Here is a 14,414-nt window from a genome sequence, read left to right on the forward strand (position 1 = left end):
GGAGGCGTGCCTGCTACAATGAATGACGTTTGACTTAATTGGCTGGTGCTTAAATGAGAGATACAGAGAGAAATCACCCCGGGGAAAGTTATTGGAACCCAGAGGCCTGGAGAGAAGGCCAGCAGAGATCACCCTGTGCCTTCCCGTATAAGAGAGAACCTCAGTTGAAAGTTAGCTGCCTTTCTTCTGAAGAACTAACAAAATAAATCCCCTTATATTAAAAGCCAATCTGTCTCTGGTGTGTTGCATTCCGGCAACTAGCAAACTAGAACATTATTATATTCCCAAAAGTGTTTGCTGAAAGAAAAAAATAAATAAAAAGTCTCTGGTACCCATTTAGTTTGACAACTCTCCAGCCCGCACACGCATTTCTGTGGCTAAGTGGGAACAAACTTGCTGAGGGGATTATTAATTAATCACAACATCAAAAAAATAGGTAAGTATCCATGATGTGCTACATAATAGATTCCTCAAGAAGAGAAGAAATGCTTTTTGCCCCATAGGGATAAGAATGCAGTTTCCTGGGTTTTTCTTATTATTTTTATTTTGGACCCTCCAAATCAATAGAGATATTTTGAATTGATTAAAATAAAGACCTATAAATTTCATTATGTCACTGAGGGATCCTTCAGAATTGAAATATTTTATAAAAGATTAGTTATTTTAGTCATGGGAGTGTAGGCTGTGGCGGGGGGGGGGGGGGGGGGGCGCAGGTGCCAGGAGAAAGGGTGACTCATTTAGCTAAGAGCAAAACGACCACATGGGAGCCTCAGATTTCTCTCTCCAGCTGCAACTTGATGTAGAGGGACAAATGATTATTATCTCACTCTGGATTGAGAAACTTGATGTTAAATCTTTTTTCTCAGTGTTGTTCATTTTGAACTGTGAAGGAATTCACTTCAAATTATTGTCATTTGTCAGCAACAAAAGGATCCAGAGAAAATAAAGGGATTCTACCGAGACTCGGATAAAATTGGTAATGGTTACTCAAAGATTATTTCCCCTGTTCATGTAACATATTTCTAACTTTGGGGCAATGTGCTATATGCAAATCGAATTTTTTTTTCAAAGAGATTAAGTAAGAAGGTATTCATTCTAATTAAAATTTATTTTTTGCTTCACAAAAGGATTCACTGTTAGACATTTAAATACAGAGGCTCCTTACCGTATTTAAGTATTTGTTCACAGATTACTAAGTAATGGGACGTGGGACTGGGCAATCAGGGAAATTAAAGCTTAAACATTAGCGGCATTTGTCCAACGAAGGTAAACAACTGATGTAAAATATAAAAATATATTGACATACATATTTATAGGACTTATTAAACGAGATTGCCATAACTCAGAGTATATTTTTGACTTTTATTTTCTTTGCTTATGATCAGAGTTTATGAGAGGCACTGAAAAAAAACCTTCGTACCTTGAAGTGATGGCATGAATTGTAGGCGTTGGTATATGGTCTGGGGTGTCTTCCACGGTGGTGAACTGGGTTCTATTGCTTTTCACACAGGCATATTTTGTGCAGACTTCAACCTGCAAACGTTAGTTTAGAAAAGGAAAAATTCAACCATTTCAACACGCTGACTGACAACGGGCCGAATCCCACCCACCCTCATTTCTATATGAATCTCTCATAGTGCTCTATAGCCTCTTGGGGTTTAATAAATATTCATTTTTGATGTTAATTGACTCCAGTGGGACAAGCTCGGAGTAGAGTGCAGAATTGGACTCAGGACAATTGATTTAGTAATTAAAATGAGGTTTGGTCTTTGGTTCCAACCATTCAGAAACAGACAGACATATTAATCTGCTCGGAGCCCAGTCAAGGAGTGGAAGATGCGGAGGTGACAGTTTGCAAGCGTAATAGGTTATCACTGCATAGTGCTCTCTAGATCTATAACCAAGTAGTGTAATGATGATATCTTCTGGAAGTCTTGACACTTTACAACAAATAGCCTACATGCTAATGTCTAATAGAAGAAAAATGAGGCCTAGAGAAGCCTTCCAGCATTGCTGAGCTATTTTATATCCATTTGTTCCAGCTGCAATTGTATTTTTACCTTCATCACAGCAGAAAATCATCATTCATCCCTTTAATTCTGCTACCAATCTCAATAAAAGCTAAGGAGGGTGGAATAACTAAATATTAGAAATGGGGTTCATCAAACACAGGTAACACAAAAGAAACACATTTAGCAGGAGGGAGGAGAGGCAAATGATTCCACAAAAGACTGCCTGTAGACTCGCCACAAAGCTACATTGATTTGCTCTTGATTAAAGAATAAACCAGAAAGGAACAGCAGTTTTTCCAATGCTAATTTACTTTCATCCTGTAATACATAAATGGCGGGGGGAACTTAGATATTACTGAATCTTGAACACTGATGCTGAGCTTTTTAGTGAAGTCGTTCTCTGAATTTCCCATTGGGATCTGAGGAAAGACAGATTCTCGTGGCAGTTAGTAGATATGCCATCTTATTCATAGAGCAGTTTGCAATTGATGGGAGGTGAGGCATATTTTTATAATGTGTTTTAAGTCGTGTCATTTGATTATACCATATAGTATTCTGAGGTGTTATTAAGTAGATTTAAACTTTATTGAGATCCTCCAATCTAAATATGTCTAATTAAATCCAAAATAACTTAAATACAGATGAACGTAAAATACACTTATTGTAATAGAATTAAGGCAACAAGACTATGGATATTGGAAAATATTTCTCTACATGATTTACAGTGAGATAACTCAGAATCAACTCTACTGAATCTCTTATGTATCTAATATGTGACAAATACTATACCAGACATTTATACATATTTTTATATTGAGTCCATGTAACTCAATATAAGTTGAGTTTGCAAATCAAGGCTCAGAGAAATCAGGGAAAATGATTAAAATTGTTAAGACTGACTTTATTTCTTTTTCTGAATTGATGCAAATGTTCTAAGAAATGATGAATATGCAACTATGTGATGAAATCGAGAATTACTGATTATATATGTAGAATGGAATGATATGTTAATGTTTTTGCTTGTTCTTAATTTTTTTAATTAAAAAATAGTGCAGTAGACTATAGCTAATAGTGCAATGATAAAGATAATAATATTCTTTCATCAATTGTAACAAATGTACCACACGAATGTAAAGTGTTAGAAAAAGGGTAGTATATGGGAATTCTATTTTCTGCGTGATTTTTCTGTAAATCTATAACTCCTCTAATAAAAAAAAATTGTTAAGACTGAGATATGCAATTTGAGCTATACCTTATACCCTATTGCCTTATCTAAATAGCTTAAAGTTCTAAACCATTTCAATGAATTCAAATATTTCTTCAGAAAGCATTTCTTTTGACTTGAGAGAAATGTGTCCATATTTTTCTCGTTCATACTAAAGTAATATTCCAAGCGTCCTCCTGTGGGGAATATTTTTTGTTTCTATAGCTGCATTGTATAGCATGAATGAAAAAAATTAGGATTTACCATGTTTACATGAAGAAGCGATAAAACTGAATCAAAAATTAAAATTGTTTGTTCCTTACTATAAAAGGACGTATACAAATGTTTTCTCAAAAAGTAGATACTTGAGTATTTCTATGCGTCTACTTTAAAATCAACAGCTATGTTACAGAGATTAGCATAGAGGTCCTTAATTCCAAAGCATTACATTAGCATTTCAATTACATGCATATTTTAAATGAAGCCAAATCATATTTGACCTCATAATAAGGTAGGTATGAATGATGGCTTTCACGCTGGGAAACTGTGTAAAACACTTTTGAATGTCAACTCTCGCTCCACTATCAGAAGGCTGGAGCTGGAGATGCATGCTTAGCTCTTAGAAAACTCACCCCTTAGTTTGTATTTTGAGTCCTCCTAAAACAAGTGCTTAAACTGCCTTTTGAAGATTCAGTCTGCTTTCTCCACAAGGCCCCCAAATGAGGCTCCCACAGAGATACAGCAAATCCTCCACCTTCTCCCCTTGTTAACCTGGTTCACAACACTATATATTTCAATTATTTGGTATAATTTTTACCTTATAATCTGATCTATTGACTATATACACACATGGACTTACTTTAAGAACCATGAACATAGCACAAGTCCACATGTCCCATGCTAATATAACTTGGGCATGTTAATGGAAATAATGGAGTGTGATGAAAAATAATGAATATACCTCTTTTCTTTGTCAGACATTTTTTACTTGGTTTTCTTAGGAAGCAAGGTCTATGGGTAGTAATGGAGAAGAGGAAAGCATTGGTTGTAGCCAGATAATATTGTATGTGGCATCACACATGTACAGGGAAATGAAGGGATGGGAAACGCAAAGAGGGAGCTCTACTAAATGGACAAAGCTAGTGAAAATTTTCCATGGTCAAATAAAATTTTTGTTCGTAAATATCTTCTTGAAAATTATTTTACAGCTTTTGTGAATTTTGGAAGTAGCAGAGCTTAATAAAAAATTACTACACTGTAACCCTTCCCTAAAAGCTTTGAGCTTCTGAAACACTTTTTTCACTCATTTGCACCTTTGGCCTTGTGATATGTTATTTTTTATATCTTAGCACTTTAACAAGATACCCAATTCCTTGAGGATAAGTTCCTTCTTTTATATGCCCCAATACTGCCTATATTTTTTCTACTTTTAAGGTCAATAGAACCTAGAGAGGTCCATGCCTTGGGCCGCAGGTGGTCAATGCATCCTCTGAAATTGTGTGCTAAATTTTGTCATATAAGAACATAAATATTTTTGCAGGGCATGGTGCTCTGACTTCATCAGATTCTCAAGGAAGTCCAAGGGCAAAAAAGTTCAAGCGCAACTGCTCTCACATAGGTGGGGGTTGTTAAACATTTGTTGAATGATGAATGGATATATTTTTTTCATCCGCAAAGAAAACTTTTTAATATTTGTCTGCCACATCGTCATTTATGTCTCCTTGTTGCCTTCAAGATCACAAAATGTTAGAGATGGACAGAACATTTAAAGTCATTTAGCCCATCGTCCTCACAAAAGTGAAAATTGAGACCAATTTATGTAACTTGCCTGAAGCTATTAAATTAGTAAATAGCAAAACTAGGGATAGAAATAGGAAATAGGATCATTCTTGGCTGACTCTCTTTTTGATAAAAGAACCATGAAAAAGGCAAACTTGGCAAGATTTATGGTAGAAATGCGATTTGCTTCAATTTGCCTGTTAGAGCATCATCATCACCCCGGCCACCCTCCTTTTCCATATCATCATTATCTCCTCTTCAGAGACTCACGTGTTTGCCCAGAGCAAACAGATTTAATCTCGATCAATTTCCCTGTTCCCTCTCCCCTTCCCAACCAAATAAATAATCTGTAGCCAATACGGAAGGAATCCACTTGGAGAGGTAGCCCAGCATATTTTATTTAGCATACCCATACCATCAAAAAGCAATGTTCTAACCTGAATGTCATAGATAGTGAAGGAAGACAGGTCTCTCAGAACGAATGACCCAGGCACATTCGTTCCAGTCTTGTAGCGCTTATCATTTACATAGATAGAATACTCAGTGACAACACCATTTGGGTTTGAAGGAGATGTCCAGATGACACGTACAGCTGTACTGTTGATGATGGCAACCTCTGGAGGAAGCATGCCCTGAGGCTCTAGAATTAAAGGAAGAAACTGAATAAACTCCAGCTGTCTCTGAAAAAGCACTTGTTCAACTTAATGTAGATCAGTATTTTGGTTCAGCAAAGGGTTTGCTGCTTATCTGCTTTCCTCTGATGAAGTTATCACAGTCTGCAGTCCTTTGTAAATTGGCTTATTAGACTCTCAGTTAGAAACCACAAAGATTGGTGGTAAAATGCTTTATACCACCAGCATAGTTTTAATCCTCAATACAATGTGACCAGTGGGGTATAATGATAAATTATTCACCCATCTGCACCACGAGCACATATCTATTATTTGCCTTTTCTCCATTCCCTCATTCCGTACTTCCTGGGGAGAGGGGGTGGAGGAGAGGAGGAGAAAGAAAGAAAGAAAATTTGCTCCTTAAGCAAAAAATAAGACTCAAATACATTGAGGCTGGTGGAACGTGAAAAATCATTTGACGTTCCTAGCTTGTAACTCAAGCAATATGAAGCAATAATGCAATATTGTCATTATGTAAATGATTGTGAATGTTGATTACCATAGGTAATGATGAAATCTAACATTAGGAAAAAAATCTTGCTTGGCGTTAAATTACACAATTATTCAAGCATGTCAGAAATAACTATGCAAAGACCTATTTTTATCATCCGAACCCATCTTAACTAGTTGAAAAATTGTCCTTTTGATCCATCCTATTTTATAAACAAAAGGTGCCGGCCTTTGGCACCGCGAAAGGAAATGGGTTCCACACTTAAAGTGCTCTGCTAAATGACCTGGAGCCCTTGCTTGGGAGGTAATGATATTATAATGTTTATAATGAGACTTTATACAGCCAAAAAGATTAGAAAGACCATTCGAAATACATTTCAGATTCACAAGTTGCTTCCCTTGCTTCCTCCCCCTTGCTAACTGGCTTCGAAGTGACTCATAGGCAATTTTTCTCAGCGGCTGAGAAAGAAATTCTTTTCTCAGTTGCTGAGACCTTTTCTCAGTCATTGTTTTGGTGACTCAGGGAGGATCCCCGCTGTGCTAGGCTGTTGTTTTCAAAAGCATACTGCTTCAGAGGGAAGGACAAAAACAGTGTTTCTAAATGTCACCATTTACTGGCATGAACTCAGCTCCAAACTAAGCTCACACCGAAGAGAACAGGAAGAAATTGGCTCATACCCCCTTATGACAGCCGTGTGCTGCTGCCGCGATGGGACTGCGTGTTGCCCTGCCACTCGCGGACGACGGTGAGTGCTTAAGCATTTTAGCCCCGATCCCCTTCCCCCAACACCGGAAATTTTATAATGGAGGGTTGACTGATCTCAACCCTGACAGGAATCAATCAGCTGCGTTCACATCTCTGAAGCTGAGCATCCCTTCAAGTCTGAACTCACCCCCATCACAAGTGGTCGCATGCAGTACTTCACTGCTGATGCTGTAGGCTCCATTGAAAACAGACATAAAAATCCGATAGTCTGTGTTTGGAGTTAAGTGGCCAATGACGTGAGAGTTTGTATCTGGGAGGATTTTCAGAGATTCATTTGAGGTAGCAGAACTCCAAAAAAGTGTATAATATTCAACATAACCTTGCAGATCTTGAATAGCTGTTAATAACAAACGCAGCATTCTGTAAATATGAGTGATCTGAGAGAGTCTCAGAGGAAAAAGATAGAATAAACTTTGACATTAGCGATTTCTAGAATGGAAAACAAAGAAAGCTTGCAGAATACATGTGTTGGTGGGGGTGGTTTTATTTAATTTTTTAGCAAAGATTATTTTTCCCCATTCCATAATTAATTTAATAGTCTCTCACCATCTATGGGAAAATGAATTTTTTACATTTCCTTTAAATGTTTGTTATGCTACTTATAATTATTCAACTGACCTTCAAAACTTTGATATTACACTTATGAAAGGAAACTACCAGTTAAAAATATATACAAAATACATGGGAACACTTCTGCTCATAAGTAAAATAATCCTAGAAAGAAGTCTATGGTAATACAAATAAGGACATTTTACAGACCCTGGAACTTGAGGACATGCTAACAAAATTTGCTACATGTTACCTAGGAAGATGCTTGGATAGATATGTTTTTATGCACACTGCCAGTGTGGCAGGGCTATCTGGCATGCTTTCTTCAGGGAGTGGCTCAGAAGGATCCTAAGATGCTATTCGAATTTTTAAGGCTCTTAGCCTTTTCTCCTTGTTCATTGTGTTTCTGCAATGCAGACAGATTCTTAAAGAATGCTAAATTGATCATCTACTGACTTACAAATATAATGAATCGATTCTTCAACCTTATCCTTATCCAAAAGACCCGTCTATTCTTTCCTGTCTCCTCTTCTGGCCCATTCTTCCCGTAGGACAGACGTAGGTCTGCCCTCCATATGTCTGCTTCTCTGCAGCTTTGCACAATGATGCATTAGAAAGAAGACGTAAGACCAACTGTATCTTCTTAGATACGAAGTAATATACTGGTCACTTACCTCACTATTATGTTTAAAGGCTTTGAGCAGGAAATACTACCTTGGTTTGTAAGGCCCCTGAACTTGTATGCAAAATCACGCATCAAAAATAGTCCCGCACCACCGGCTAAGGGTTGGGAGAGCAGGGTGGCAATATTCTCCTTTTGGTGGCCGATGTGTGGTATCTCTAATATTTAATATCTAACGCGTTGCCATGGTAAAGGGTATGACTGTTGGAATTGTATGACTTTCTTTTAAGGACCCCTTTACAGGAAGGCCTTGAGGGTTTAGCATAAAAACTGAAGTCCAGTTATTTTTTTCTAAACCACACTACTACTTTCACTTTATCTCTAGCAATAGTTCAAAAGCTGCAGTACGCCAGTAGAGTTTGAAGAGTTTATATTAAGAGAACTTTAGCAACTAAATTCAGAAAACTCTGGGCATTGAGCTGTTACCTTTTTTGATGCCACAAAATGTAAGTGCATTTAAAAATGAGATCATTGTTATGGAGAGGCAGGAACTGCCTCTTCATATTCATTAATATTGTCCCAAATGATAGTAGGAGTCAAATACAGCAAAGCCGCTGGTGGTCGTGAGTGTGAAAGTTCCTTCTGTCATTAGAACTATTTTCTACTCACTTATGGCATTATTACTCAATTTGTGGCAGCTGAAGTATGATGGAAAGTGACCTGGGCTTGAAGTTCATGCTCGGTTTTCAGCGTAAGTGAGCAAGCCACTTAGAAATTCAAGCCCTAAAATATACTAAGGGAAGTGTTTTCAAACTCCATTAACAGATATCAGTGCGTCTTACTTGGATTATTGTATGTACCTGATATTTCTTCTTCCAAGTTGCAATTAATATACCAATATAAATACATTAAAAATACTGGAATGAGGGTAGATCATATATTAATGTCTGGAAGAAATCCCACTAAATGCTCATTCTCAGCCATCTGCTGTGGGTCAACCCCTTTGAAATAGAACAGAATCTACTGTCCTGAAGAAGATAGGAAAAGATGGTGCTCCCCCCCTCCTTTTTTTTATGTCTTACTGCTTGAAAGAGAGGCTCTTGTGACCAGAAAGCAGGCAGTATCCTTGTGCAACAAGTGCCAAATTTCTGCACTGCCCTTCCTCCTGCTAACATCTGCATCTACACTTCTCTTTCTTCATTCATTTACGCATTGCAGCTCGGTCCAATACACAGGAAAAAAAGGTAGAAACATGTTATATCTTCGTATTCCTAGTCATTATATGAGATGTTCTGTGAGCAGTGCATGCATAGGAGTATGCGTTTTCATTGTTCAAATAAGGTCTTTAACTTCAATGGGCTCTTCTTAAGTCAGTGAACTGTCAAAGAAAGAGAAGATGCATCCTCAGGTCATCAGACCAGCACAAAATTAAAGGCTACTGACCTTGAGTTTACCTCTGAGAGAGGAAACTTATTAGAACTGAAATAGCTAGTATGAGGAGCCAAATAAAATCTACCCTCCCTGTCCATTGGCAAAAAGCTGGGACTGAATATGTTTCTCCTTGTTTATAGAGGAAAACATAAATTAAAATGCTTCTTCATAGCATAAGGGAAATATTCTCTAGAATCTGCAAAATCAGAATCATTTTTTTTTTTGTATTTGACTTCCAAGAAAATGTGATTGAAGTTTTATAAAACATTTGCATGCTGTTCTCAAAAATAACAAAAGGACTTGCTATTATGGAAAAGCAGCGCCTCGCATCATAAAAAGGCAGACATGATGGCAGAGATGCAAAGGATCTGGCTTAAATAAAGAAAGGAAAACAAGGAAACTTAAAAAGCAATGGCAGAATTAAAACTCAATTGAAAGTAGTTCATTATGTAGAATTCTCGCCTTCCACGCGGGAGACCCAGGTTTGATTCCTTGACCATGCAACCCCCTAAAAAAAAATCAAAGTCAAAATTCAAAGTAAAAGAGCAGAATTAAAAATGCACAGTGTCAAAGAATGCTGAGGAAAGTAAATAAGAAGAACTCAATGAAACTTCAAGTTATAGGCATTCTGATCAGAGAATATAAAAAACATCTAATGAATACAAAAAGTTAATGGAATAAATAATCACATATATGGATTAAACCCCCACAACTATACCTAAAATAAAGTCAACAATTGAAGAGATTAATATAATTTGGGGCAAAATAATGACAATAGACACAAATGTAGACATTTTATGGTACATAATGACAGTTTAAAAGTAAACCAAACATTTAAAAATCCTCTAAAGGAAAAAAAAATAAGGCAAATTTCAGAATTCTCAGCAACAACATTAAATGTCCGAACAAAAGGGAACAATTTCTACCAGTTTTGAAGGAAGCTATTTTGATCCAAGAATTTCATATACATTTAGTCACTGTTTCTGAACAAAGACTTTCTCAAATAGGCAAAAATTAAGATAATATGCAACTAATTTATTGAACATTTATATTTGCTGGCAAAACTCTCCAACAATGTTCTTCAGAAGATAAAGATATGAATCAAAATCCAGAACACAAGAGTGGGAAAGTTTAACAAATAATGATAAACATTGAAATCACCGAGAGGAAACAATCGTATAAAGTCATTTTCAAATAATAACAATGATAATTAATTAATCAAGCATTGAAAATGGCAGGTGAGAAGGGCAAAGAAAGTAACAGTGCCCTAAATTCTGTATAAGCATAAAATGGAAAGATGTGGAAAATTAGAGGATGATGTCATTAACTACTCAGAATTACAAACAGCATTTAAACTTTAAAGTTCTCACAGAAGGTAAAAGGCAAGGCAAAACCTCCTTCACTCTCCGGCACCCATGCTTGTCTCTTCCTGTCCAACGGCTTGACTACCCCTCATACGCCCCTTGAGGTCATGTGACAGGCTTGTGCTATTTTTGGACTTAGGTGTTGAGAGGCAGTTTGTCATCTCTGATCATTTGTGTCTGCTTTGCCCATTTAGAGAAGGAGTCCAAGGTCCTAAGGGATGGCAGACTCACTTTATGGAAGGAGCCTAGTCTTTAAATGACCCAAGAGAGATTGGAAAGGGATCAGGAAGAGTTCCAGAAAAATCTCAGGCGTAAGATTTTGATTGCTCGGTGAAGCCCATTAAACAAAATAGAAAACATAGGAAGAATTATTGGAAAACGTAGGATGGAGGGTCTGGAACTTACTTCATTTAAGACTTCTTGAGTTTACAGTGTTTTTTTTTTTTGTTGTTGTTGTTGTTGGGGAATGAAAGGTTAGAGAATGTAATGAACCAACAAGAATGCTGTATCTACATAGTGCTTTGGAGAAAGCGACAAATCACTCAACATTTTTGTGTTTTTTTTTGGAATGATATTTGATGCATAGCTGGTGTCTCTGAAGACGTCTGTGACTAGGTATATGTAGTAATCTTGGCAGTTTATAGAAGAACAGTAGTATTGTTAGCCTAAGATTTTTTTATGTCTCTGTTTCTCCTCTGCATACGTCATGTGATTATGCTGAGGACCAAATGGAAAGAAACGGAGAGAATTGAGAGGGATAAAGAATTTCCCAGATAGGATAGATGCTGTAGCATATAGTGAGAAAATTTATGCATTTTCTTTTTCTGAAAGTATGGATAATTATACATGTATTCTTTAATAGCCATGCCTGGAAACTCTTGGATTTTTAAGAGAGTATTAAAAAATATTTGGAGTTAAGGTTTAATTATTATTTGGAAAGCCAAATTTTTATTATAAAATTGATTCCATCCATGTTAAGAGGCTAAGCCCTAAAGACACAGTCTTTTGAATTACTTTTTTTTAATTAATTAAAAAAAAATTTTACAGTGTTTTCGTGGCAACACATGGGCAGAAATTAAAATGTGACTGTTTAATGTAGATTTATATAATTTGGATTAAGGCATGCATACCTGTTGGTATTTGAAACAATAGGAAGAAATGGGAATTTCTTTGAGATTATGTTAAATATGTATAAACTGAGAAGATATTTTCTCAGCTCTTCTAACCCTGTTATGTGTAATCTATGTTTTGTAGACCACACAAGTTTCTCTGAGTTGGTACCACTTTAATTATAGCATATTTGGATAACCTCGATAAACTGAAGACAGTTGCAACCTCTGAAAATGATTTTTTCTGCTAAATCCCATTTTCTGTGATGATCTCCAATTTGGGGCCAGAAATTTGGCCTTAGCAGGAGCAAAGCTTCAAATACAGAGCAGGTCCTTTTCCTTCATAATGCATTCCCAAATAAATAAGAAAACCAGTTTTTAGATGGTCAAGTTGAAAGTACTTCTGTAAGATGGACAAGTTGAAAGTACTTCTGTAATAATAATTATATTATGCCCACTACACAGTCTGGGAATGTAGTTTGAGATCATTTCTTGGCTTTCCTTTTAAAAAAATAGCTCAATATCAGTTATGTACCCTAGATCTTTAGCCTCTATATCAGAGGTCAACAAGCAGTAGTGTGTGGGCCAAATACAGCAAGCCACCTGTTTCTATAATGGTCTGCAAGCTGAGAATGGTTTTTACACAGCCACATCCATTTGTTTAAGGGGTGCCTAGGACTGCTCTCCCACTGCAACTGGAGAGCTGAGTAGCTGTGACAGAGACTGCGTGGCCTGCAAAGACTGAAGTATTTACTATCTGGGCCTTTACAGAAACTGTGTTTGCCACAATCTAGATGGATTTACAGCTAATGATGCCATACCATAGATCCCGCAATTTTTTTGTCTAGGATTGAATCCCCCAGCAATCTCTTTCTAGGAGGCTCACTGGGAGTAGTTTCATTCCTTTGTACAAACCTGGAAGAACTCTGCAAAGGTTATTTAATAGTAGAGGGTGTTGATTTTCTCTCAGATTCTCCAATCAGGGTCCAATTTTCCAAGTTCCATGATGAAGAATTCTGCACCAAGTGCTTCTCTGAAAATCTGACTACATCAAAACTGCTTCTTGAGAAGACTGTTCACACTGACTGAGGGTAATACTGCCCACATGAAGAAGTAGGAAGAGCCTCTTCTTGGGCAATAATCCAGTCCAAGCTCCTTATTTTTCACAAGCAAGTTCATGTGTTTTGCATCAGTCAATAACAAGTACCTGTATTTAGGGCACTCCCCAGCTACCTCAGTCTCCCATTGTGCCCTAGCTCTTGTAGGTAACTTACCAGAGAAAACTGAATTTAAATGTGATGGTATGTGAGTTGTGTTAATTTTTCATCATTCTACGTTTGGCTATGAAAACAGGAGAGCTAGTCTCGGCACTTTAAGTAAATGGATATGGGTAAAAAGTAACTGAGTTATCTAAGCTGCTGTAACTGAGAATCCCCAAAATACAGTGACAAATTTTTTAAAAAGTTAATTTACATCTTTCATAATAGCCCAAAGGTGAGTGAACCAGATTGGCAGGGAAACTGTGCTCCATGTAGTCATTCAGGGACCTCGGTTTCTTCTCTCATGGGGCTCTGCATCTCTTAGGGTGTTATCCATGCCTGCATAGTTGAAACTGAGAACACTATCACTGCTTAGCTGGTGTTTGTCCCGAGACCTTTGGGGAGCAATCTTTGAATCTCTGGAATTTTCTGTGATAAGAATGCTTTTTGCTTTTCTTGAAGGTCCTAGGACCGTACATGATAGTTACAGGGTGGGGCCAGCTATATCTCAGTCTTAGGGTGGGAGCTGGCCATGCCAGAAAGACCACCCAAGTGATTAAGGGGTTGGGGCTTTGGGCCATCTCATATCAGATGGAGTTTCACCTATGGACATTGATTCTATCAATTATGCCTATACAATGAAACCCCAAATAAACCTGGGACACTTGAGGCCCAAATAAACTCAGGACACTCAGAACCCAGGAGAGCTTCCATGAATGAGAAAAATACATTGTTATGTTAGGGGCATAGCCCATTCTAACTCTACCTGAAAGGACATGAAAGCTGACATCTGAGACCAATGTGTCTCTTGTTTTTGCTTCTTCTGTATTGTATCATTTTACTATAATAAATATATAATCATAAGTATACCATTTTCGGTGAGTCCTGTGAATTGTTCTGGCAAACTGTAGAACTAAGAAAGCAGTGGGAACCCCTAAATTTAAAGCCAGCTGTTCAGAAGTGCAAATGGCCTGGACCTCATCAAACTTAACACTGGTGCCTGAAGGGGAATCTTATAGAAGTTGCTCTTATCCTGGCCAGCTCCAGGTAGAGATGGAATTGAAATAAATTGAGTCACTACAGTATTTGTAGTAGTTGATATAGTGCAACTGAGTGCAAGTTGATGTAGACATTGTGGGAAATTCATAAAACTGACATGTTCTCTTCTGAGTCCATGGGGAGGGTGAAGAGAGAACAG

The 14,414-nt window shown here is 37.2% G+C and overlaps 1 protein-coding gene across 1 annotated transcript in view; it reads right to left on the reverse strand.

Moving 5' to 3' along the window:
- The window catches only part of USH2A (usherin), an 844,952-nt gene that overhangs the window by 208,516 nt on the left and 622,022 nt on the right, over positions 1 to 14,414 (reverse strand). Inside the window, exons 45-47 of the mRNA XM_077157816.1 lie at positions 7,010 to 7,219; positions 5,433 to 5,635; positions 1,421 to 1,533 (exon numbers count right to left, since the gene is read on the reverse strand). Of these exons, the coding sequence (XP_077013931.1) occupies positions 1,421 to 1,533; positions 5,433 to 5,635; positions 7,010 to 7,219 (526 nt within the window). The remainder of the gene's footprint in view (positions 1 to 1,420; positions 1,534 to 5,432; positions 5,636 to 7,009; positions 7,220 to 14,414) is intronic.

Source organism: Tamandua tetradactyla, chromosome 4 (genome assembly GCF_023851605.1).
Source record: "Tamandua tetradactyla isolate mTamTet1 chromosome 4, mTamTet1.pri, whole genome shotgun sequence".
Taxonomy (NCBI): Eukaryota; Metazoa; Chordata; class Mammalia; order Pilosa; family Myrmecophagidae; genus Tamandua; species Tamandua tetradactyla.